The sequence below is a fragment of the Gekko japonicus genome, unplaced genomic scaffold (genome assembly GCF_001447785.1).
Source record: "Gekko japonicus isolate JY-2015 unplaced genomic scaffold, Gekko_japonicus_V1.1 scaffold1865, whole genome shotgun sequence".
Classification (NCBI taxonomy): Eukaryota; Metazoa; Chordata; class Lepidosauria; order Squamata; family Gekkonidae; genus Gekko; species Gekko japonicus.
Window position 1 is genome coordinate 225007 of NW_015168710.1, and position 24802 is coordinate 249808.

General features: G+C 42.7%; 1 protein-coding gene across 1 annotated transcript in view; it reads right to left on the reverse strand.

The window, feature by feature from the left end:
- The window catches only part of EVA1C (eva-1 homolog C (C. elegans)), a 55902-nt gene that overhangs the window by 1556 nt on the left and 29544 nt on the right, over positions 1–24802 (reverse strand). The window contains exons 3-7 of the mRNA XM_015415543.1: positions 17929–18052; positions 8521–8673; positions 4330–4473; positions 2337–2408; positions 764–853 (exon numbers count right to left, since the gene is read on the reverse strand). Of these exons, the coding sequence (XP_015271029.1) occupies positions 764–853; positions 2337–2408; positions 4330–4473; positions 8521–8673; positions 17929–18052 (583 nt within the window). The remainder of the gene's footprint in view (positions 1–763; positions 854–2336; positions 2409–4329; positions 4474–8520; positions 8674–17928; positions 18053–24802) is intronic.

The following is a 24802-nucleotide window of genomic DNA, read 5'->3' on the forward strand; positions in this document are numbered from 1 at the left end:
CTTTCCCTCTTTCCTTCCTTCTTTCCTTCTCTCTACTCTCTCTCTCTCCTTCCCTCTTTCCTCCTTCTGTGGCCCAACTCTAGTGAGAAGGGGTTTAAAGTTTAAACCCCTTTCTCTCTTCGCTCCCCCCTCCCCAGGCCAGCTGCGGAAGGGAAGGGGAGGCTTTTGAAGATGCCTTCCCCCCACCCTTTTGCTCCCCCTTCTGACATCACTTTTTTGGATGAAAATTAATACCAAATTTGTTCCTAGGAATTGCGTGTTTCTTTGCTATGCCTTAATAGTGCAAACTATAGATTCTTAAAGAAGTTTCTTAAAATACAGATGTTATAAATATTTACCAGCTGTCACTATAAATTACCTCAGCCCACCTGTTCTCCTCATTTTTTACTAAAATCTGGCTGCAGTATCCTGATATATGGTACAAAGAAGTTTACATTAAAAAAACATTTTTATGGCCATGCGCCCAAGAGCCCCTTTCAACATGCTATGTTGCAAGGGCATACTCTATGAACATGGAGAACTCATTCCCCTCTTTCTGCCAAGCCAACAGTTGCCCTCACTGCATCAGAGAATGTTTCTGAGGTTCTCCCAGAATAGACTGTGGTCAGAAAAAGAACACATGGAAGCTTGGTTGCATAAGCAGCAACACCTTATTGACTGGACCCAAGGTATGGGCTTCATTCTTCCTCGGGGAATGATACAATGGCCAGAAGTAAGAATATTACTGGTTGCAGTGCAGGAAATCAAAACACAGCTCTTCTACCTTTAATGTAAGCAAGTGTAGCTAAACTGTTGCTAATTATAATTCCATCTTTTTTGGGGAATCTTGATTCCCTTGGATCAACATTTATATCTGTGGAAAGAAAATGAAAAATATACTGGATTACTGTGCAAATGAGCAGCTTGCAAAATTACATTTTATTTACAGTCTGAAAATGAGTATGTATTAGCTAACAACTGAAGTGTTTCATATAGAATAGATTTCTTATTTTAAAACCTCTACATTTGTCAGTCATCTGAAGCCTAATAGTTCACTTTGGTTAAAAAGAAAACACATTTTAAAAGTCTACCACAGCTTAAGGATATTGCTAGCGCATCATACAGTACAAGAGACTTCATTTCAAAATTAAGTTTCTCTACCAGCCTATCTATATTGTATTATTTTACATGTGGATACTACAAATTGAATCTCTGCATACAAGAAGAACACTGAACCATAAGCCCTGCCACCTAAAATGGAAATGTTATGGAAATTGTCTTGAGTCAATATCTACTTTATTGCTCTAGGGAGATATTGAATGATAAATGCTAGTTCACAATGTTCCCTCCCCTACTAGCACAAGCTAATCTCCATTATTTAAATAAAGGTCTGAATGTGCATACAAAGTCTTATTATACCATCTTAGGCACAAAGTTCAGACATCACAAATAAACCACTGTGTATTTTGCTGGACACAGACCAGGCTAACTGCTGGGCATGCACACTCTCTCTTTTGAAGACAGAAGTCTTCTGCTAACTCCAGTTTGTTGCAATGTTCAAATCCACAGGGCTTAGCAAATTCAATCAGGGGTAAGAATCCCAGTTCCTGGGAAAGAAACACATCTCAACATGTTAAACAATTTGGGTATTATGACAAATTGGAGTTAACTGAAGTTGTTGTTGTTCGGTCGCACAGTTGAGTCCGACTCTTCGCGACCCCATGGACCAGATCACGCCAGGCCTTCCGGTCTTCCACCGTCCTCTGAAGTTCGCTCAATTTCATGTTCGTTGCATCCATGACACTGTCTAACCATCTCATCCTTTGCTGTCCCCGTCTTCTTTGACCTTCAATCTTTCCCAGCATCAGGGTATTCTCCAGTGAGTGCTCCCTTCTCATTTGGTGGCCAAAGTATTTGAGCTTCAGTTTCATTATCTGGCCTTCCAGGAAACAGTCAGGGTTGATTTCTTTTAGGATTGACTGATTTGATCTTCTTGCAGTCCAAGGGACTCTCAAGACTTTTAACTGAAGACATCTGTTTAAATTTATGTTTGCTATTGCTAATTTGTTGGGGGAGCTGGGTCATTTTAAATTATAAAGGTTTCATGAATTCTTGTGGATTTAAATTTTTTTAATGCACCATGGGTGCTATTCATTTATTGGAACAGTAGACTAAATTTTTTCTAAATAACTAATACATAACTAATATTATGGATTAACAGAGAAGAAAATAAGACCCTCACTTTATTTGGGCAGCTGCATTCTATATATTTGCCTTATTTCTATGTGATCAAACCATTGCAGGTTCTTACTTAAAAACAAATGCTGGTAGCGATCCATAAAAATGACCATATTCACCTTCTTTTGGCTTCCAAGAAGGATTTACATTAGTAACCATTGGATCAACTGCTGCAAATATGAATTTTGGAACTGCAAACAAAAATAAAAAATATGTTATGTGTGGCAGCTTTTTAAGCATTTTACACCAACTGAAATTCACTGATTAAGGGAAAATGCAGAAGGAGCCGCAAAGAGGAATCAAGAGTTACTCGGCTGTCTTGTGCTTCCAAAAAGGATGTCAATCTATTGTCAGAGGATGGAAGAAAGAGGCAAATCCACCTTCCTGCCTGGCCATTAATCAGTTTATAAACCAGAAACAAGCGCATTTAAAACTGAGTCTTTGTCCTTCACATATGTACACCAGAACGCCTTTAAGTGGCATGTCTGAGATCGGCCTTTCCTTGGGGCCAGACACGCTCAGCGTTCTGTCTGAGCTGCAGTTAATATTGACTGTATACAGGCAGGAAAAATAACTGCACCTGGAAAGGAGTACAATTTAAACTCCAGAGGCTGTATGCTGTCAGAAACGGATGCTGGTATCTCCTCACTTTCAAGCATGAAGGAAAATGACACCTGAAGACCTATTCATGTGTACATGATTGGGACTCTTCTAAAATTTTTGTAAGAAGAATGTGGGAAATTCCAAATTAAGTGCACTAAAATGAATTGGCAGACATGGCTCGATGAAAAATGTTCAGCATCTACTTCAAATGATCTTTCATTTCATCATGAGTTATACATTTCCAAATATGTGTGTGTGTTTGTGTGCACACGTGCATGCATGTGTGTGTATGTTTTTCAGATTCTAAAAGCATGGATTTATAGGACCTGATTCTTCCTTTTTTCTGTGGATGGGCAATTTGCTGAGTATGTAAAGTCACACTACAACCATATTGAAAGCTACAATGGTGAAGCTCAAGTGCATATTTTAGTAGGCTACAATACATCCCTGCATAATTTGCTAGTTTTCAGCTGATGGATAGTTTGTACTACTACAGTATTCTGAACATTTCATCCTAAAATGACCTATTGCTCTATTTACTATGGATTGGATTCAATGAACTTATTCTCTGCATGATTCCTTGGATCCAGTCACCTATGCAAAAACCATACAAACTAAGGGGGAAAAAAAATAAACCCAAGGACCCCATATTGATCACCCAATTTTCTAACACTTGAAAATAAATGAGCCAGTGCCTGGGTAAAATAAAGCTATATGATGCATTTATGCTTTGGTAGTTAGCTTAAGCAATTATTGTATGCATCCCATGGAAACCATCTCTGTATGTGGTGCGGGTGTAAAAATAAAATCTGCCTTTCTCACAGCCATTAGATCCATAAAACAAAGTCTGAAGATTGCATAAGCTCTGCTCTAAATCTTTCTTCTATCACAGTCCTACATCTTTCTTTGGAATTCCCAAAGACCAAAGATTACTACAGGTACCTTTCTTTTAAACATGAACTAGCCATATGTAGAGGGTTTTTAAAAAATTAGTTTTAAGGAGTCTTCCTCCAACTTACGTGGCTTCTCCTCCAAAAGCAATTCAAGTTGGAAGAAGGCTCTTTACACAGGAGGAACTTCTTCCAGCCTAAGGTAGGATGCTGCCCATGTGGTGCCCTTCATTAGTTAAAACAGAGGCATGGGGAACACTTATATGTTTCATCTGATACTGCTACTGTAATATGAAGGACAATTCAATATGGGTGGGTCCTTCTCACGCAGTGGTCACCTTTTTGAGACCAACGGTGATGATCAAGCAGGAAGGACACTCAGATCTGGCCTAAAAGCACTATGATAGCAGTGAGCTTCCCCCCCCACAAAACTGTTTGGTTTCCTCAAGTGAGGTTTATTATTGATGGAAACTGAAGTGTAGTAAATCTGTAACTGTTATGATTGAACTCAACTGATGTATTTAACTGATAAATACCACAGATGAAAGACGCACAGGTTTTGAAATAAATTCATATCATAATTTGGCATTAAAACACAGTATCACTTTTCCCCCCTTACCACACGCATAGCTGACATTGAGATATTTCTTCACCCCAGGCAGGCATGGTTTTCCAAAATTATGACTGTTAGCAATAATTTTACACCTCTGTTTCCCATAGCACTTCTTTGATAATACCTCTAAAGCTGTATAAGAAAAGCAATCTGAAAGAAAAATAAATTAAACACTGTTCATATAAAATATTCAAACAAAAGGTCTACTATATGCATGTGTGTGCATACAAATATAGGCCTGTTCATATTCACTCAGACGTCCTGCTCATTTCAGCTCTTTGATGAAAGCCTATGTTGGAACAAGAGGGCACAGTATTGAATAAATGTCCTAGTTATCAGGATGCAGCACTAAATACTAATGTTGATTTGTTCCACTCTCTCATTAGATGTTATGATTATTCTATTTTACGATGGTTGGTTGTGGAGTGTCTCCTCTCATACCTACTCTGGATCTACTGTTTGCTCTTTTACTTAGATCTTGTCTCCTTGTAATACCCCTCCCCCACTAATGAGCAGTTCTGTGCATCTCAGGAAGTGAGCTCTGACTTGCAAAAGCTCATGCTAAAGTAAATTTTTTTTGGGGGGGGGTCTTTAACATGCTAGGAGCTGCGGTGGCTCAAGTGGTTAAGACGCTGAACTGCAGGCTGTGGAAGGTCGGTAGTTCAGCAGTTCGAGACCCGAGTGCCGCATGATGGAGTGAGCTCCCGTCTCTAGTTCCAGCTCCTGCCAACCTAGCAGTTCGAAAGCAAGAAATTGCAAGTAGATAAATAGGTACCACTTTGGTGGGAAGGTAACAGCGTTCCATGCGCCTTGGTGTTTAGTCATGCCGGCCACATGACCACGGAAATGTCTTCGGACAGCGCTGGCTCTTCGGCTTTGAAACTGAGATGAGCACCGCAACCCTAGAGTTGGACTCGACTGGCTTTCGAGCAAGGGAACCTTTACCTTTACCTTAAGATGCTACCGGACTCCTGTGTAATTTTGCTATTATCAGGAGTAATGACTTTCCAGGAATCATTATTTCTGAGTAAAACTGCTTGCAAAATGTGCAGTGTAGTAGAGATGGTAGCTCTTCAAAGACAGGATAAAGACACAAATATATTGCCTCATTGGATCACCTCTGACATGAGAATACCATTCCTTCTCTAACCCCCCTTAATCCTTTGCCTCTCTTCTGTGACTACTGGTTACCGGCCACTTGGGTGCCAAGTAGAGCTGGTGGTTTTTATGGAGTGGACAAGTATCCAGCTACAACTGAAAAGGCCAGGTCAGAAAAGTGTTTTTAAAAAACAGCTGTAAAATATCAGCTCTGACTGGAGCTATTTAACAAATCAATGCTGTTTCTGAAGCCTTTTAGGAACTAATTAGCTTTGTTTTGACATGCAAATTATTCAGAGTGACTACAGCCATAAATTTTGCAAAGCTTAATGAGGCTGGCAAGTCTTTTCAGCTCTCAAAACCTCTCTCCTTTCAAACAGCAGGGCAGACATATTTTTCATCTGTTCTTGTCGGGTCAGGAAGTGAGAACTGAAGCTTTTGAAGGCTGCACTGGAAAAGAAGGATCTCTCAGTAACTTGGCTAAGCAGGACAAAAAAATTAATAATCACATCTGTATTATTTTTTGCCAGTCCAGTAGATTTCAATACTTTTTCACTAACATTCGAGCCGAGATATTTATGGAATCATCACACTCAAAACCTAGGGCTTTAAGAAAAATTAAAATATGAAGAGTAATATAATATTTTGGCTAGCTTTTAAAGGTTTTATATGTGTCTCATTCACCTTCCTCCCCAGCTCCAAATGTTGACAAACCTTTTACTACAAGACTAACTAGATCAGGGGTGTCAAATTCATTTGTTATGAGGGCTGGATCTGGCATAAATGAGTCCATGTTGGGCCAGGCCATGTGTGTCATAAAATGTAATGCTAGGTAGCGGAGATATAAACTTTATAAAGGACACAGACAGACACAATTAAAGATGTTTTAAACTTTAAATAAAACATGCTTAAAACACTAGCACTCTTGCAATATTTTGTCTATTTAACAGTCTCTGATAACTGACACATCTTGCTCTGAATTACTGCATCAAAATTTCTATGGTGTAGCAATCCTGAGTATGCTGTTCAGGTGTGTATCTGTAAGCTGCAAACCTACTTTTGATTTCTTGACATTCATTACAGAAATCTCATGCTCAGTGTTCTGAGCCTAGGACCTAGGGGAAAACATGAAATGGCTGGGCATTGCAAGCTTTTTTTTTTTGAGCCCCTGGAGGGGATTTTTTTATTATTTTTAATCAAACTACAAAACTACTACAGAAAAAAGGGAAGGGGGATTACATATATAGGATAAAGCAAAAGAACCCACTACTAACTAAAAACCTTCACTAGCTTAGTTACAACAAATCTTCACTTCATTTAGATTATTATAAACTGAGTCAAACATTTGTATTACTTTCTTTTTCTTTAACTCTTAAATTTAACTGTCTAGAAACAGTACCCGCCAATCATCCCCTTTCAGAGTTCTCAAAGGCACAATACAGAGTCCTTCAGCCTTCACTTCTCCTTTCCTCGTCTCTTCCGCAGTTTATAAGGACTTTTTGGAGCGGCTGCCCCTTGCTCTGTCAGAGAGTCCTCCCCGGAAGAACCCGATTCCAGCTTGCCACTAGACTTGCTGTCCTCTTCTTTTTTCCCCGTCCTCTGGTCTTCCCAGCTGAACCCTTAGGAATTCTTTAGCTTTCAGAACAGAGTCAATCTTTTCTTTTTTATCCTTGATCTTAAAAGTAACGCCTTCTGGAAATAACCATTTATATCTAATTGAGTTTGTCTGAAGAAAAAGCACAAATTCTTTGTACTTCCTTCTCCGTTGTCTTACTTCAAATGGAATGTCCTTTAATAATCTGATATTATTCTCTCCCACTTTCAGGGAAATTCCAGAAACTGCATCCCTCACATGCCTCTTCGAGAAACTTACGACAATTTCCCCAGGCAGATTATTTTTCTTTATATAGCCTGAATATGATCTATAGACCACATCCATCTCGCTCAGCAGGGATTCCCCCTTCATTTCTGTCACTGGGGCTAGTAATTCCGTCAATTCTCCGGCATTTCGCCCTCGAAGAGGCAATCTCTTATAAGTTCAATGGCCAGGGTCCCTCTGCCGGCCCCCTGGGGGGGGGTAAGTGAGCCTGCGCACCCCCTCCTTCGGCTGGAGCGCAGCTTCACCCCCAGGAGGTCCAGGAGGTGAGTCTGCTAGCGCACCATCATAAACCGTCAGGCATTGCAATCTCTTGTTTGGCCCTGAGGGTCTGCTCTGCCTATGGTTGCCATCTTTGGGTTGGAAAATACCGACAGATTTTGGGGTGGAGCCTGAAGACGGTGGGGTTCGGGGAGGGACTTCAATGGGGTGTAATGTCATAGAGTCCACTTTCCAAAGTGGCCATTTTAGCCAAGTGAACTGATCTCTGTCACCTGGAGATAAGATATAATATTGGGAGGTTCCCAGCCACCACCTGGAGGTTGGCAACCGTATCTCCAGACAGCCTGATCCTGACTGCCTGATGAAGACCTTGTGGCCTTTTCTCTGGTGGCCTCTAGGTAGAGAAAAGAAGATATATGATCCTGAGTGCTTTGGGCTGTAGACATGCTAGAGTGACTAGACCTCCCTCCCCCAGGCTGTGCCTCTCCCACTGCTGTGCAGTGGAGTGGCAAAAGCAAAATTGGCTAATGCTGCAACATCACTTCTGGGTTCACACCAGATGTGATGTTGTAGTAAAAGAGCAATGGCAATTGCCCGTGTCCTTCAGCCATTTGGATGGCAACCTTAAGCCACACACGTTACTCCTGATAAATCTAAATCTGATCTGCACAGCTATTCTTCTGGTATGCAGGTGATAATACAGATTACAGAAAAGAAATGTTTGGCTGTTCAGAACATTTTGTAGTCTTCAGATTATGGAAAAGACTTTTATGAAAGCTTTACCAACTCATGCTGCCCCCTGGATTGTTCTGTTCTCTTGTGCTGTTTTTAAAGACAGAAATTGCTGCTGCATGTTTTTGAGGGTTTTTAAAAGATGTTGCTTTTATACATTTAATTAAATGATTAATATATTTTGTGATGGTCATTTCTAAATACATTTGCAAAATGCTTTGAATACTAGGAAAAGAGGAGCATAAATAATGTATAAACATAAAACTTACCAAACTGAGGGAGATGTCCCACTTCTGAGGAACAGATATCCTTTTCGTGCACAGACCTGCCGTATGATGCAGAATATATGTTAAGGAATTTCGACTCTTTACAATGGAGCTTCAGTTCTTCATTTTCACATACTGACCTGCTTTTATATTCAGCTAGAAAAGAAGGAAGAAGGCAGCTGTTTTTAGCAAGGGAAGTACATATAAGAACATAAGAGAAGCCAATGCTGGATCAGGCCAATGGTCCATCTAGTCCAACACTGTGTCACATAGTGGCCAAAAATACTAGGTGCCATCAGGAGGTCCACCAGTGGGGCCAGGACACTAGAAGCCCTCCCACTGTTGCCCCCCCTCCCAGCACCAAGAAGACAGAACATCACTTGCCCCAGACCGAGAGTTCCTACCTAGAATCCCAGCGTGTGATAACATCTAGAATCTAGAATCCCAGAAAGATATTTTACATGCTGTACAGTTACTATCGTAGAAGGCTGGGTCTTTTTATGTATTGAAAGGCGGGAAACGATTATCAATACAAGGCTTTTATTCAGAATATTACTCAGCCCTAATCTGACTCTGTGAAGAGCGGCATCCAAACTTATATTGTTCTAAACTGAACTCTATACAATGTAATTACTTTCATGAGGTCTGATTGGACCTAAGCGGCGCTTTCTGATAGGATACTCTGTATGGCTTTAGGACCACTATTAGGTCTTTATTACGCAGCCAATCACCACAGAGGAAACTAGGGCTGCGTTCACACGGGCAGTTTAATCCACTGTTGCCCCACCTCAAATTAAGCCAGGTTATTTTGTGGCAGAGAATCCTGACCAGACTCACCCATTTTAGCACGCTTCAATGCCATTTTACCCCTTCTTGCATGACCAGACGGCAGAAAGCAGGGAGTCAGCCTGTCAGCCATTTTTTTAGAAGTTTGCCCTTAGGAGCATGCCCAGAAGTACTCAGCATGCTGAGATATGGAGTTCATGGGGCTGTTGGCTATTTTCTTTTAAAATTAAGTCCACAGCGCAATCGCACAAGTGATGACGATACTAATGGAGTCCACTGCCATCCTCCCTCTAATCTTTTCCATTCACCCCTTCCCCAAACGATATTAAGAAGGTGCAGAAAAAGGGGTGTCTTTCTTTGAGAGTTTTTCAAAAGAAAACAAGGTTTTGAGCAGCCCCCCAGGAAGGGGGAGGTACATATATACAGTCATGTGATCCTCGCTAACTGGGGGGGGAGAATGGCGGCTGGAAAGCAAGAGCTCAGCTCAGTGAGACCTGCCTGACTGCTTGGCTGCGCAACAGACTGACTAGACTAAAGGAAATCCATTTTTGAAGTGGCTCAGACCAACAGGACCAGACTTTATCAGGTATTAAAAAAACACAGGGCATGGGGAGGGGGGAATGGAACTCAGATGACTCAGGCATGACAGACAGATGTTGCTGTCTGATCATGCACTTTAAATCCATAAGGGAACAGCAAGGGGAATGGATCAAATTGCCTGTGTGAATGCAGCCTAGGATACCTTAGCACAAACCATAACTAAACAGCTTAGAAATAACTCAGAACATAACAGGTCTGGTGGGGTGGAGTGGTCACACATTTACTGAAGGACCGCAATTAACAAATGAGGGTAGGGGGCTGTTTCATCAATTGTCTGTTTTTGGATGAAATTTCATACAAGCAGGTCGGTGGTCCCTCCCTCCCCCCCGGTAAGATCCCTATCTGTCACTCCCAGGTACAATATTACGTATCTGCACAAAATAGATTGTAAGCTAGCAGCATACAGCAACAATTGAAAGAGTTCCCTTTCCAACAACATCAGTCATACGAATCACTCCTTTGCACTATTGGTGACATCTGTGGACATTCCCACACTGACATTTCTCTACACGATTCTGTACTTAAGACTGGTGAGAATAAGCATGAATTCAAACTGTGCAATTCTTTGAAGTCAGGGGGCATGGCCTATGCAAATAAGTTATGCTAATGAGTTACGCTAATGAGCTTCTGCGCCTCTTTTTCTACGAAAGGACCCCTGAGGACTGCAATTAACAAATGAGGGCAGGGGGCTATTTCATCAATTGTCTGCTTTTGGAGGAAATTTCATACAAGCTGTTGGGTGGTCCCCCCCCCCCCGGTAAGATTCCTATCTATTACTCCCAGGTACAATATTACGTATCTGCACAAAATAGATTGTAAGTTAGCAGCATACAGCAACAATTGCAAGAGTTCCCTTTCCAACAACATCAGTCATAGGAATCACTCCTTTGCACTATTGGTGACATCTGTGGACATTCCCACACTGACATTTCTCTACACGATTCTGTACTTAAGACTGGTGAGAATAAGCATACATGAATTCAAACTGTGCAATTCTTAAGTTAGGATTTGGGGATCACAGCTCTGAGTTCCTGATTTTATCTTATACTTGCACCTACAGAAAAGCAAACATAGTGGGGGCAAGGTTATTTATTAGTTGAATTTATACCCTGCTCTCCCCGCCAAGGCAGGCTCAGGGCGGCTTACAAAGATAAAATATAAATAGCCTTTACTGGGAGACAGAGCCACTTGCATGTCCCTTTGGATGCCACAGTATAGTATATATAGACGATAGCTCTTGAATTCTACCTACCATGTGCAGAGAAGTGTTTTGTCAATTGAGGGATGAGGATGTTGTAGACCTGCCTCCTTTCTAAGGCTACTTTCTTTCATTGGGAGATATCTTATTCTGCAAGGTTGTGCCCATCTTCTTCCTCCCTCCCCACTCAATACTGAGAAAATTTGCTTCCCTGGAGAAGTTACGGGTTATAGCCTTTCAACAAATCATACTGAGGATATGGATGAGAAGCATTAAGATGAAACTGGTGAAAGAGCTCGTTTGTTAAATTGGCAGTGCATTTAAAAGAATTCATTTGTTAAATTAGCATTGGTTTTAATGGACCTAGAAGGGTTCAACTCCACTCAGGGTTGAACAGTAAGGCTGCAATCTTGAACATGTTTCAATAATTTATTTATGTTTATTTATTAAAATACTTCTATCCTGTCTTTCCACATGGTTCTATATGGCTTGCAATAATCATTAAAACATATTCAGTTAAAAAGAAATAGTAAACCCCAAATATCCCCCCTTATGATTGCATAAAAGCAACTGCCACTGTAATGAAAGGGACTCAATTCCAAACAAATAAATTTATGAAAGAGTTTCATACAGTTTATAATTCAGATTTCCTTGAGAATAACCTGATGTATATGATTTTATCAGCTCCAGGAAACAAAGTCATTCAAAAGTCCTTGGCATTTTCTCCAGAGAGGCCTTTTATTTGTGTCAAAAACTATGTATGCAGCATACAGAAACAAATAATGCATGTTCTGCCCTTCAGAGTTCACATAAAAAAATCAGTACATTCTCTGAGTAAGTTTCCAAAAAAAGAACTATTTGGACAGAAGCAAATAAGGAAAATTAAGCAGACAACTAAAAAACTAGTGCTGTCCAAGTTCCACCCCTTGGGGTAGGATGCCACCAGGCTTTCCAATCCCCTCCCTTCCCCATTGGGGCTCAAGTAATGGACGTCCCTTGTGCCAAGTGGGGCACCTCCTCTTTGGCCTGACCCCATTCCTTACCCTTGGCATGGGGCGGGGCTGCTGGCCCAGCTTCACTTCTCTGCTGGCATGCCAGCAGCTGCCAATGCTCCTGCCTGCCACTTTCTCCCCACCATCAGCTTCCTTTGCACTCTGCCATGGCTTGGGGAAGGCTGGGTGCAATGGCCTTGCTCCCAACATTGAGCGAGGGATACCTTGGTGGAGCTGGCAACCATCCCCCACGCCCTGGAGTTTGGCCACCCATGTCCTCCTCCAGTGGCCGTCTGGTCTCCCTCTCCACTGGTAAGTTTGGAGGTGTGGACACCGCCCCTAGACACACACACCCCTGTTTGCGACTGCTTGGGGGACTCTGGAGATTTGAACCAGGACATGCAGTCCACATTAAATTGCTGGTGCTCAGCCCCAGAGCGCACCATAAATCTAAAAGGTGAAAGGGAGAGATACCAACATAAGACATGGTTATTGCGATCCTTCATTCACTCTATCCACTGCAATGGGGCATGATCTGTAACCAAAATAAACAAATTATTGGACAGATAATATTGCAGGGCCCCCACAGCCCATTTAACAGATAATGCTTCTTTCTCAATGATTGCATAATGTGTTTTGGGTGATTGGAGCTTCTGACTTAGAAACATAATTGAGTACTCCTGCCCTCCCACCCTTGGGAGAGCATCACCCCAAGGCCCAACTCCGATGTGTCTGTTTGCAAAATAAAGGGTCCAGATTGCGTAGACTTGTCGTGTTGGACAGAGTGAGGCGCAGCTTCTGGAAGGCGGCTTGTCTCAGAGGAGTTCACTGCAGATGGTTTGGGAGACCTTCTTCAGAAAATCAGTGAGGGGGCAGTCTGGGTGGTGTAGTGAGGGATTAAGCGACTATAGTACCTGAGTGGTCCAAGGAACCACCTTAGCTGATGCTTGGTTTGGGGTACTCCCTTAACATTACCCCTTTTTCTAGCAAAGGCTGGATCTCTTCCACCAGGAAACCCAAATACTTTAACTCATAGAATTCCAAGTGACTTTTAGAGGGGTTGGCTTTGACACAGGGCTCTGAACACTGTTTCCAAATGTCACATGTGTGAGTCCCAATCAGGGCTAAATACAATTATATCATCAATGTAGGCAGTGGCAAACATGTGGCATCCTGCCAGAACAGTATCAATAAGCCACTGGAAGTTGGCTGCTGCCCCATGCAGACTGAATGGCATCTTTCGGAACTGGAATAGGCTCTGGGGTGTGGCAAAGATAGTTTTCTCATGGTCTTCTAGCTGTACTGGAACCTGCCAATAGCCCTTGGTCAGGGGATGGCAGGGCTGCCTACTGGCATTCCACCAGGGCCAATATGCCACGTGAGTGGCAGCCATAAGGTAGCTTGAACACTGGCATTCCTCCAGGGCCAACGTGAGTGGCAGCCATAAGGTAGCTTGAACAGGCTAAACCCTTTTGAGGCTTGTGGCATTTTGGGGAGGGTGAATGGGAGGGGTTCCAAGAAGAGACCCCACTTACCAGGCCAGTCCTAAGCCAGCTTCTGCAAAGTTTTCTGCAGGGTCTGGTTGAAGTGCTCCACCAACCCATATGTTTGAGGTGATATAGTGATGTAAAGATCTGCTTAATGCTCAGCACCTCACACAGCTGCCTCATTAAGGCCACTTGGAAGGAGGTACCCTGGTCTGTAAGGATCTCCTCTGGCAATCCAACCATGGAAAACAGATGAAGGAAGGCCCTGGCCACTGCAGCAGTTTGCATGGCCTCCAGGAACCGAATGGTGTAATGCACAATCACTAACACAAAATGGAACCCTTACAGAGTCTGCAGAAGAGGTCCAATAAAATCCTTGCCGATATGTTGAAAGGGATCATGAACAATGGGCACCGGAGGCACTGGGGCCTTTTCTGACATTTGGTTTGAAACCTTCTGGCGTATGGGGCAGGAGCAGCAATAATCATTTACGTCTGGGGATACTGCTAGCCAAAAGAAGTGGTACAGGAGCCAGGCGAGGGTCTTCACAGGTCCCTAATGATCTGCCCATGCGTGCTCGAGGGCAAATCACAACAATTCTGGATGATAGCTGGTGGGTACTAGCAAATGTTGGAGCTCCTCCCCGGCCCCAGGGGCCCTTGGTCACCTGAGTCCAAAGCACCTGCATCTGCTCCGCTCAGGGAAGGTGTTAGGCCCTCTGGGCAGCTTGCACAGAGCCTTCACTTACCATCACCTCCTCTCATGACCATTGCAAGGACTTATTGGTCTCTTGGGCCTCCACAAACTTTAGATCCACTTCCCATGTCTGTTGGAAAGCTGGTCCTTCCAAGAATGGACCGGGGTGGAGTTGTCGTCTTCAGCCTCAGCACTCCCCAGACAGACTTTGGGCTTTGCAGTGGCTTGGTGTAACACTTCCCGGAAGGAGGGCAGGTTGCTGGCTTGCTTTTCAGGACCCACACCCTGAACCAGTGAGGGGCAATTTGGAGGACCTGCTTGGCCACCATCCTTTCCACCAGGGTGACCTCTCCTGGTGTCTTTGGACCTATACACAGAGTAGCAAGTTCTGTCAGTTCCACAATGACAAGACGAGGCCAGTCTCCTCGCTTTCACCAATGAGCTTGGAACTGCTAATGAAAAGTTTCTTCTGTGACTTCATACTGATCAAGGATGGTGGCCTTAAGTGTCTCATAGTCAGCTGCCTGGTCCTTTGGTAAAGCTCGCAGGGCAGCCTGAGCCCCTCCCGCCAAGTAAGGTCCCAGAATGTAAGACCATTGGCCATTGGGCCATCTCCGCCATTTGTTTGAAGATTTCCAGGTATGCCTCGATGTCACTGGCAATCACCCCCCACTCCCTGGAGTTTCACCGCCCATGTCTTCCTCCAGCAGCTGTCTGGTTTCCCTCTCCATTGGCAACTTCAGCAGTGAAGGCACTGCCCCCGGACAAGCACTTACTTGGAAATAAGTTCCAGTCAACTTATGGGACTTACTTCTACATGAATAAGCATAGGATTAAGCTACTCATCTGTTGCTGTATATCTTCATATACAAGTGTAAATTAAACTCCACATAAATAGTTTTGCAGGGCCTGTAAAACGGAACTCTTCCACCAGGGAGCCGCATCCATCTATACCTGAGGCCCTGGCCCCAATATCAACAATACTGCTTCAACATTAACATCAATATTATACCAACTGAATAGCCTGTGCTCTTCCAATACAACCCAAACCATGTTGCCAGCCGACTGTCGGATGCCCACCATCATTATATTGCATTAGCACTTTATGTATTGTTTTAGACCTATTTATTGCAATTGTAATAATTTAACTGTTTTATCTTATTATAATATTATGTAAACTGCCCTGAGCCTGCTTCGGTGTGGAGGGCGGGATATAAATCAAATAAATAAATAAATGTTTAAAACCACTGCATTAGATTGTCCCTACTGATTACTCACTGATACTCTTTCTTTAAATTCTTCAGGAGTCAGCTCGGGAATATAGATTTGAGAGTGGTTTGGTAAAACACAACTAATTTTTGCTGGTTTGGGGTCCCAGAAGCCTGTTATCTAAATATAATCTATAGTATTAAAACAATAAAAGGACTTAAAGAAAATCAGTAAGAAAATCTATTCAATCAAATCAAAAGTAAATAAATAATGATGTGCTCACCACCAGTGTTCTCCCTAAGCTGAGTTAGTGTTAGCTAGCTCACAGTATTTTAGCCTCCGGCTCACAGCTTTTTGTCTCGGCTCAGGAAGGATGGCTCCAGAGCAAACTGATTTATGCAATAGCCAAATCACTCACTCACAGCTTTAATGCCAGGAGCTCACAAAGTAGAATTTCTGCTCACAGGACTCCACAGCTTAGAGGGAACATTGCTCACCACCACTGTACTTATCTCCACCCCAAATAAAAATTTTCTGGCCACGGGCTTGACCTACATGGACTAACAGGTCAAGTGGAACTGGGGGCACAAATGGAGGGAGGAAAGGAAGCAAAATCACTATTCCTGCTTTCTGTAATCTTTCCTGTGGTTGATGGATGAATGCTGGGGAGACAAGTGCCAAAAAGATCCCCAATTTTTGATCTTGCAGATCATGGGATCTAACATGAAAATAGCAATGCTGGAATCTTTTTTTTTTAAAGTTCTCTGTCAACAAAACAAGATTCTAGCCTTGAGGACACACCCAGCTAATAATATCACAGAAGGAGCTATTTCAATGTCAATTTTTTCTTTCCCTTGACCATTACTACTATAGTGGTGGTAATTTGGAGAGTTTATGCTACCTGATTTTGAGCATGGTCTTTCTAAGAGTAAGAATGCAAACATATGAGATAGATTTCTGAACTATGTATGGTGCCCTTAGTATGTACATGAAGGAAGGAAGAGTAATGATAGACATACACTTGCTTTCCCTCTAATAGAAAATCAAAGAATAATGTAATGAAAACTGTAAATACAGCAATACTCAGTGACCAAGAATTCACATTAGTATAACCCTGAAGGACATTTCTTGCTATTAGATGGACTCTAACACAGGGCCATAGCCAGCGTGGGGCACACGGGGCAATGCCCCCTCCAGAATTTGCCCTCCCCCAACTCTCCCAATCCCCCCTTCCCAGGAGGTGGGAGGAGCCCTGGGGCTGGTTCTGGCTCCCCTGCTACCTGCTACCACCCCCATGGCCCCCACCATCCCCAGCTGCCACCTGCTCAAGAGCCGCTTGCCTGCTGCTTGACTGAGCAGAGGCAAGAGCAGCACTTCACTGGTAGAGCCCAGAGGGATGCGAGAGGGGACAGGCAGGCATGGCAGCAGTGCTTTAGCCCAGTCTCGCATAGTCCAGCCTCTTCCCCTGGCTGCACAGACCATGTCAGTGCCAAGGAGGCAGCTGGGGAGACTGCTGAAGGAGAAGCCTCTCATCCAGGGGAATGAAGCTAAGCTTGATGGGCAGCTGCCTGGGCTGCCACCACTGCTGCTGCGCTTCCTGCTGGGACTCTGAGGTCAGCACACAGAAGCCATGGTGGGTGCTCTGCTCTGCCTTCCCAGGGGGAGGGTGAAGGCTAAGATGGAGATGGAGAGGAAGGAAGGAAGGGGGGGAGCTGGCTCTCCTGCTCTCAGCCGGCGCCGCATCCCCCTTGCCCTCTTACTCGACCACACTGTTGACACTACTGCTCACTCTGCCTCGGGCAATGTCAGAGTCCAAGCTGCTCCTGCCAGCCCCAGGGCACTCGTTGCAGAGGGACAGAGGGAGAAGAACGAAGAGACTCTGCTCCCTGTGCCTGCCAAAGTGTCCTATTCTGTTAGGCTCAAGGATGATGACCCGGTCTGTAGCTAGAAGGGCGATGGAGGGGTTCTTCTATTTTTATTTATTTTTATTATTTTTGTGATGTCAGAAGTGATGTCATGCCCCCCCAGTGCCCCCCCACTGAAAATAGTCTAGCTATGGGGCTGCTCTACAATTCTTTTTATCTTCCATCTTCATTGATCTTTTTACTCTTGCCTTGGACCTGCTGTGAAAAACTGCATGCAAGAGGGAATTATTTTTAATGATTTCTGAGAACACAGATATTGTGCAATCTTAAAAGCACCTATAAGGCTCTTTTTGGCAGCATGGAGTTTCTAAGCATGTAGCCAGAAATGACCATGTTTGAACGTGTTTTGTAGGAGAACAAATCATGCCTAGAAAAAAACTCACAAACTTTGATGCAGTGAATGCCTGAATCTACACCAGAGCATCATATAGAGTTGTGCAAATATTTTTGTGCTGGCACTACAACAAACAGTGAAATACAAACACAAACGGCATGTGCTTGTTCTACAACTTACTTACTAGGTTTGCATTTAAAGGAGACTAGGAGGTATTTAGTGACTCCTGGACATAGTTCTGGTCCAAAAACCCAACTATTCACAAGAAGATGGCATGCTCTCAGGTCCTGGCATTCATCCAGCACTTTCTAAAATAATGAGCAAAAAACAAAACAAAAACCAGACTTGAAAAACATGTTATGAAACTATCCAACATTTTAAAATTCATTAACTGCAACATACATTAGAAAGATCAATATCATTATATTACTAAATTAGTGCTAAATAACTATATAAATTACACTAAGTTCATAAGGACCCCTCAGTTGAGCAAGCTACTTCAAATGGTTAATTATTGTGGGTGCAAGATAATTCCTATGATGTTGATGTTGATGTTGTATATATTAGGTAGATATTTGAAATATGTGATAAATAAATTTTAACTTCCTTTTCTATGCACAGTAAATTTGATATGTATATGTTAAATGTTTTGAATTGGATCCCAAATGCTCCCTCTTAATGGAAGGGTGGGGTGATTGTCATAAATTCCCATACACACACACTGCAGACTCATAACTTGGCCTCTGTTTTTTAGGAGCAGCAAATTGGGGAAACCAGTGAGTTGTAGAGAAAAGGGAGGCAGGGAAGTTCCATTCTGTTTAAGTAAGTGCCTTCTGTTAGTCAAAAATTTAGTTGGAATCCATCCCTTTAAATGTACGCAATAGAACTGTACCTGTGTGAAGGGGCCTAGGCATGAGTCTGACACAATACTTTCTCAGTCCAATCTCCTCCACAGAATCATTTGGCTAAAATTGAGGTCTACAATCAAGTAAAACTGTAGATGATTAATCATAGGATTAATTTAAATTTGCACCAGCAAATTTTAATCAGTGGAGCTACACATAAAGGGTACATGGTTTAATCTTTGATTTAATTTTGGTTCTGGTGACAATCTTTGATTTAATTTTGGTTCTGGTGAGTTACCACACTAGGAAAGGGAATAGGAAAATACAAAGATGACCTCTCCTTTTAACTATAACTTATTGATTAATAGTAAATTATCTTGGAGATCTCAAAAAGATACCTGTATTGAAATTTTTGCAATATAAACACTACACAATTGTGAAAGCATATTTATTTTATATTATCACATTAAAGAAGTATCCATGCCTATTTTTACTGAGTGTATCCATCTCTCTGTCACATTTTTATTCTGCCTTTTCTCCAAAGTGTGGCCTGACAGAACCTCAGATTCAGAGTCATCACATAAACAGGAAAGGAGTTACAGATACACCCCATATGTCCAGAATACACCAAGAAGAGAAGAGGAACAAACCCCCATAAACAGCCCTCCCTTCCCCAAACCTGGAGGGGGGTGCTAACATTATCAAAGGTGAGGGGGATCAGCATCCTAGGCTAGTGGTGCTTGGAGAAACCGGTGTCTTTTTTGTCAGAATGGCTCCTAATGTTACAATAGTGATTCCTACTGGATTATCAACTTTAATCTTGCTCAAATCACCAGTGAATAAAATATATAATTATCACTGATACATTGAAAGGTATTTATCATTTATATTTACACAGATGACAAATTAAATATTGGATTGATTAAACTTCAGGCTTTTATAAAACTGGAAATTGCCACTATTATCACTAAAAAATTATTAAATCCCAAGGTGACCCTGCTTCTGAAAAGAAATTAGAAAAGTTGGCAGGATATTAAAATTCGTCTACATATCACTAAAAGTAGATAAGAACTGATGCTCTTGAATAGTTGAAAATGGATTGAGAAAACTTCTATTATTATGGGGTTTCCAGGTATGGGTTGGCAAATACCTGGAGACTTTGGGGGTGGAGGCTGAGAAGGGCAGGGCTTGGGGAAGGAAGGGATTTTAAAGGGGTATAACACCATATACTCCACCTTCCAAAGCAGCCATTTTCTCCAGGTGAACTGATCTCTGTTGCCTGAGATCAATTGTAATACCAGGAGATCTCCAGCTACCACCTAAAGGTCGGCAACAATTATTATCTATAAATCTTCTATTTGATATTTGCAATAGAACTTTAAAAACCCTCAACCATAATTTTAATGTAGAATCCAAGAGCAGAAAACTGGAAAATCATACTGAATAAAATGATAGTGAATTCCTATTATGCTCAGATAGTTTGGCTTCTTATCATCCAAGGCAGAATTGTTGGCTGTGAAAATGTGGTCTTATTTTACATTATGTTTTAAAAGAGAGATATCTTTTAGTATTAAATTAAAATATCTAGAGCCACTAATATACTAATATACTAATAATTGAGAACAAAGAGAATATTCACCAACTAGTAGCAAATCCTGTTGTAAAAGGAATACAATGAGCACTAGCAAGATGTTGGTCTGGCCCTCCTCCTTGGCGAGTGTTTTAGTAGCGCTGCAAGCTTTGCCTCTGGGTTTCGTTGTGCCTGGACTCGGTGCATCACCACTGAAAGGGCAGCAAAGTTACCGCCTCGACGTGAAGGGGGCACTCAGTGTCTTTTACCCGCCCGCCTCCCTCCCTCAAGAGTGGCGGCCCTCTCCGCGGAGCCCTAGCCAGAGGAGGAGAGAGTGCATGCTCAGCAGCGTCTCTGGGAGAAGTGATGGGGGGGAGGAGCAGGTGTGGGGAGAAGCCTTTGTGCCTGGCCCGCTCTTTCTCAATGAATGGAGGTGGCCACTGACTGTCAGGCAGCCCTGGAACTGAGAGGGGGAGCTCCTCCAGCCTCCTCCTCCTTCTTGGCAGCTCCTGCCGGGGCTTCCTGTGCCTCTTGCCTGTAGTTCGTGCTCTGCCCGCAGCGCTGCATGCAGCTCCTGCGGCACTTTAGGCGTCAGCTCCTTCCCGCTCCTCCTCCGCGTGTGGAACATTCACTCCAAAACAGCATTATATATAAGGAGAGATTAGAGTGATTTAATTTTTCTTTTGCTCCTTCACTGGAAGGCTCACATTTAAGCTTTTTTGTTCTTTCTTTAAAATAGTACTTTGCTTGGGTTATGCAGACCTCAATTTCTGTTCCAGTGAGAGTGGGTCGAATGAAATAACCAGAAATTGTTTCCAACAGTTCATTTTACTGTGTCTGTAAGATCTGAATCAGTTGATTGGAGGGGGTTGTTTTCTTCAGAGACAAAGACAGATATATATCTTTCATTTTAGTGCAATGTTAACATATTTGTAAAAGATTATGGGAGCAATTCTAAGCAGGTCTACTCATAAGTAAGTCTCATTTCATTCAGTGGTTTACTCTCAGGATATTTCTTCTCAAGATAGTGTGCTTAAGTTTGTAGCCTGCAGTATTTTTAAATGGGGAGATACAGGATTGCTTCAAAGAATTTTATGTGCAAGGCTACCTGAACACCACAGATTCATCAGGCAAAATTCAGTCCTGATGCCAAATCAGTAAGACCACAAGGAACAGGTTGGCTCCATGCATTTTTAAGAGAACAGCTGGACTTTCACATGGCCTAAAAGTCACATTTCAGCAGTTGGCTACAATGCAGCTCATACAAGTCATGCTTACAAAACCCAGTTCCAACCCCTGATAATATATAAACATTATGACATTATACTAAACTACTTTAGAAAGCATTACCAGAGACAATGAGGAGTTTTAATGATGCTACAAACAATAGAACCTTATGCCTCTTAAAGGCCTAGACTCTCTGTCTATAAAATGGTGGTCACCAGTTATTTGTTTAAAAAAAGAAGCAGTGTCATCTTGGATGAGAAGATGCAAACTGCATGGAAAATCTTTGTGTGTGTGTGCATGAATACCTGGAAATTATCATCATTGCATTACTGTGGGGATTCCCCGACATTAGGTATGAAGAATGAGAATTCATAAAAACATCCTAAATTAATCTCTGATCTTAAATTGTCTTTATTATTTTTACAGTAAACGTGTTTATATTTTCCATATTTGATCATTTTAATCTTCATTTTATATTACAACTGCAATGGCGAACATAAACACTGCATATTATTTGATTTAATGTGTAGGATCCAAGCTTCCTTAAACAAAGTGAGCTCACAGTAAAGATTTTTACCTCCTACAGCTTGCTGCAGGGTCCTCTGCACTCTCTGAAAAGTGGATGCTGAGGACAGCGGGCCGCTCATCATGCCATGCACCACAGGGGACTGCACAAAAGAAAGAGAAGGGGCTCCCTCATTCTTGCGTAAATGGAGCTTTAGCTGGCAGAGCAGCGCAAAAGTGAGGAGATAGTCTGGGCTGACTTCCCAGACTTGCTGAAGATTTCTCCTATGTATCACATGGCAATCAGAAGTGCCCCCAATCCCCAGCAACCACCTTTTGGTGGGTTCAAGGGGGGGAGAGGGTAAATGGAAAGCAATAATAATAGTTTCTATGAACTCTCTGCATTTGCAGAAGCAATGGTTCCAAACCACAGTGTTGTACTTTATAATTACCCCAATCCTCAGCAACCACCTTTTGGTGGGTTTGAGGGGGGTGGGGAGAAGGGTAAATGGAAGGCAATAATGATCTTTTCTATGAACTCTCTGCATTTGCAAAAGCAATGATTCCAAACCACAGTGTTGTACTTTATAATTACATATTGCAAAGGTACCACAGAAATAGGAAAACGTATCTAGAATGTTTTGATGTGAAATGTAACAGTCAGAGCCATAGGCATCATTACTACAGAAGGATGTACAGTATTCACTCTAGTGCAAGACTAGTGTTGTTCCCGGTATACCACCAAAGAGAGAGAAAAACATGTATATACGTGTTACAGTCATGTACAGATAAAGATTTTTTCTTGGTGCATAACCTTTAGGTCACCTTCCTTTTGAGTAAAATCAGTATACGTAACAGCCTGGATACAAATGAAGGGGCAGATTGTGGTGGCACCAACTTGCTCAACTCCTCTTTTAGTCCACTTACAGACTGACAAAGGAGATGACGTGATGTGGTATTCTCCAAATAAAATGTTACAGGCGTGGACATGATTTGTTCAGCTCCATCCGAATGCTCCTTTTATTAGAATTTGTCATAAAATTTGGAACATTTATTGAGTGAGCAACAAAAAAAATGGTATATATTGTATATATGGTTTGTATTTACTGTCCATCTCCAATAGAAAACCGACCTGTTGTTGACATGGCCTTAGACTAACATAACATCTGCAATTGATTTCAGGTCATGGAAAACCAGATGCTTCACAGGCATGCAGGAATTTGTTTGGAATCATTGGATCTAGAATTGTTGAAAGGTTGCCTCAAATGAGCAGCTGGTGTTACACATTTTATTACCTATGGGGGGAAAGTCACATTTTTTATTATTTTTGGACCAAAGGTAGTGTTAAATAGTGGGTTCCATGGATGAGCAGGCTTGAGTCCAGTGATCAGCTCAACTTTGTAATTTCAGCAAGAGCAAGACAAGACCCCAGAGCCGCAGCTCTGTTAAATAGCATGCACCCAAACACACCCCACTCCCAGTGATACGCTATTTACATAACATTACTACCAGATTGGTTACTTCCAGGATCCTGGTAGACTATTGTTCTTGTGCTCCAAGCTCAGCCAGTCTCTGGTGTGACATACCTGGAATGGTTCAGTCCCAATACATTGGTTGGTAGTGTAACTCCCAATACACTGTTGGTAGTGTAACTCCCAAAGCTGATGTGTGATTTCATGATATTATGGGATTATATCAGTTGGAGAGATATGGCCTTTGCTACATCTTTATATAGTACAATGGAGTCTTCAAATACACTAAGCAAATTAGGGCTGCGATCATACGCACAATTAGACCCGTCATAGGCGCGAATGCTGGGTGGATTTAAAGGGCGCGATCAGACAACAACATCTGGGAAATGCCCCGCAGCCATTGGCAACCCGTTCCGCTCTGCCATAGAACTGGAGTTAAAAGACACTGGGGGAAATCCGGTAGTAAACAAGTTGCGATGGACCACGGACAGACTTTCCCCTGTCCGATCGCTCCAGCGTGTTCTCATGGTGTCAGGAAGGTCTAATTAGGCCATCCCGACTCCATGCCATTGTCCCCCCCCACCTTCTCAGTATGCGCATCATCGCAAACTCCATAGGGAGCCCTCAGTGTGGCGGTGCGATTAATCAATTCCCGGTTTAAGGGCATTGGAAACAAACAGCAAAAAAAAACCCTGACTCACCCACAGTTGCATCTGATCACGCAGTGGCAGGCTGTGCCCACAGCTTCCAAGGACAGTGTGATCGCGCAACTGCAAGTCGAATTCCTCTGGAGGAAGCCTCTCTCTCCCCCCCCCCAACTTTATCTCTCGCATGTGACTGCAACCTATCTGTACTGTCTGAAAACTGATGGTGTGTCCTTCCATAAATCTGTGCCACAAACTGGGCAGCCTGAACACCCTAATAATATAACTTAAATCAGTACAGCACTTAAACACAGAATTTACATTAGAACAAATTTAGAGTCCTATGGCACCTTTAAGACCAACAGTGGTTTATTCAAGGTATAAACTTTTATGTGAACACACACTTTTTCAAATACAGTGGAATGGTGTGCTTTGCTCACAAAAGCACATATAGGGATCCCAAGTCCCCCCGGGCAGAGGCCGTTCCCCGCTGCTGCCAGATCGGGCCCCGGGGGGAACTCCACCCCGATGTGCTCGTCACCCGGAAGTGACGCGGGCATGCCGGGCACGCCCCAGAGTGCCTGGCGTCCTCCTGTCACTTCTGGGTGACGTGCGTGTGGCGCGCGTGGTGGCAAAAAAGGCAAATTCAGTCTTGGGTTGTATTAAAAGGGCCATAGCATCGAAATCACAGGAGGTCATAGCCCCTCTGTATACTGCCTTGGTCAGGCCGCACCTTGAGTACTGTGTGCAGTTCTGGAGACCTCACTTCAAAAAGAATGTGGGCAAAATCGAGAGG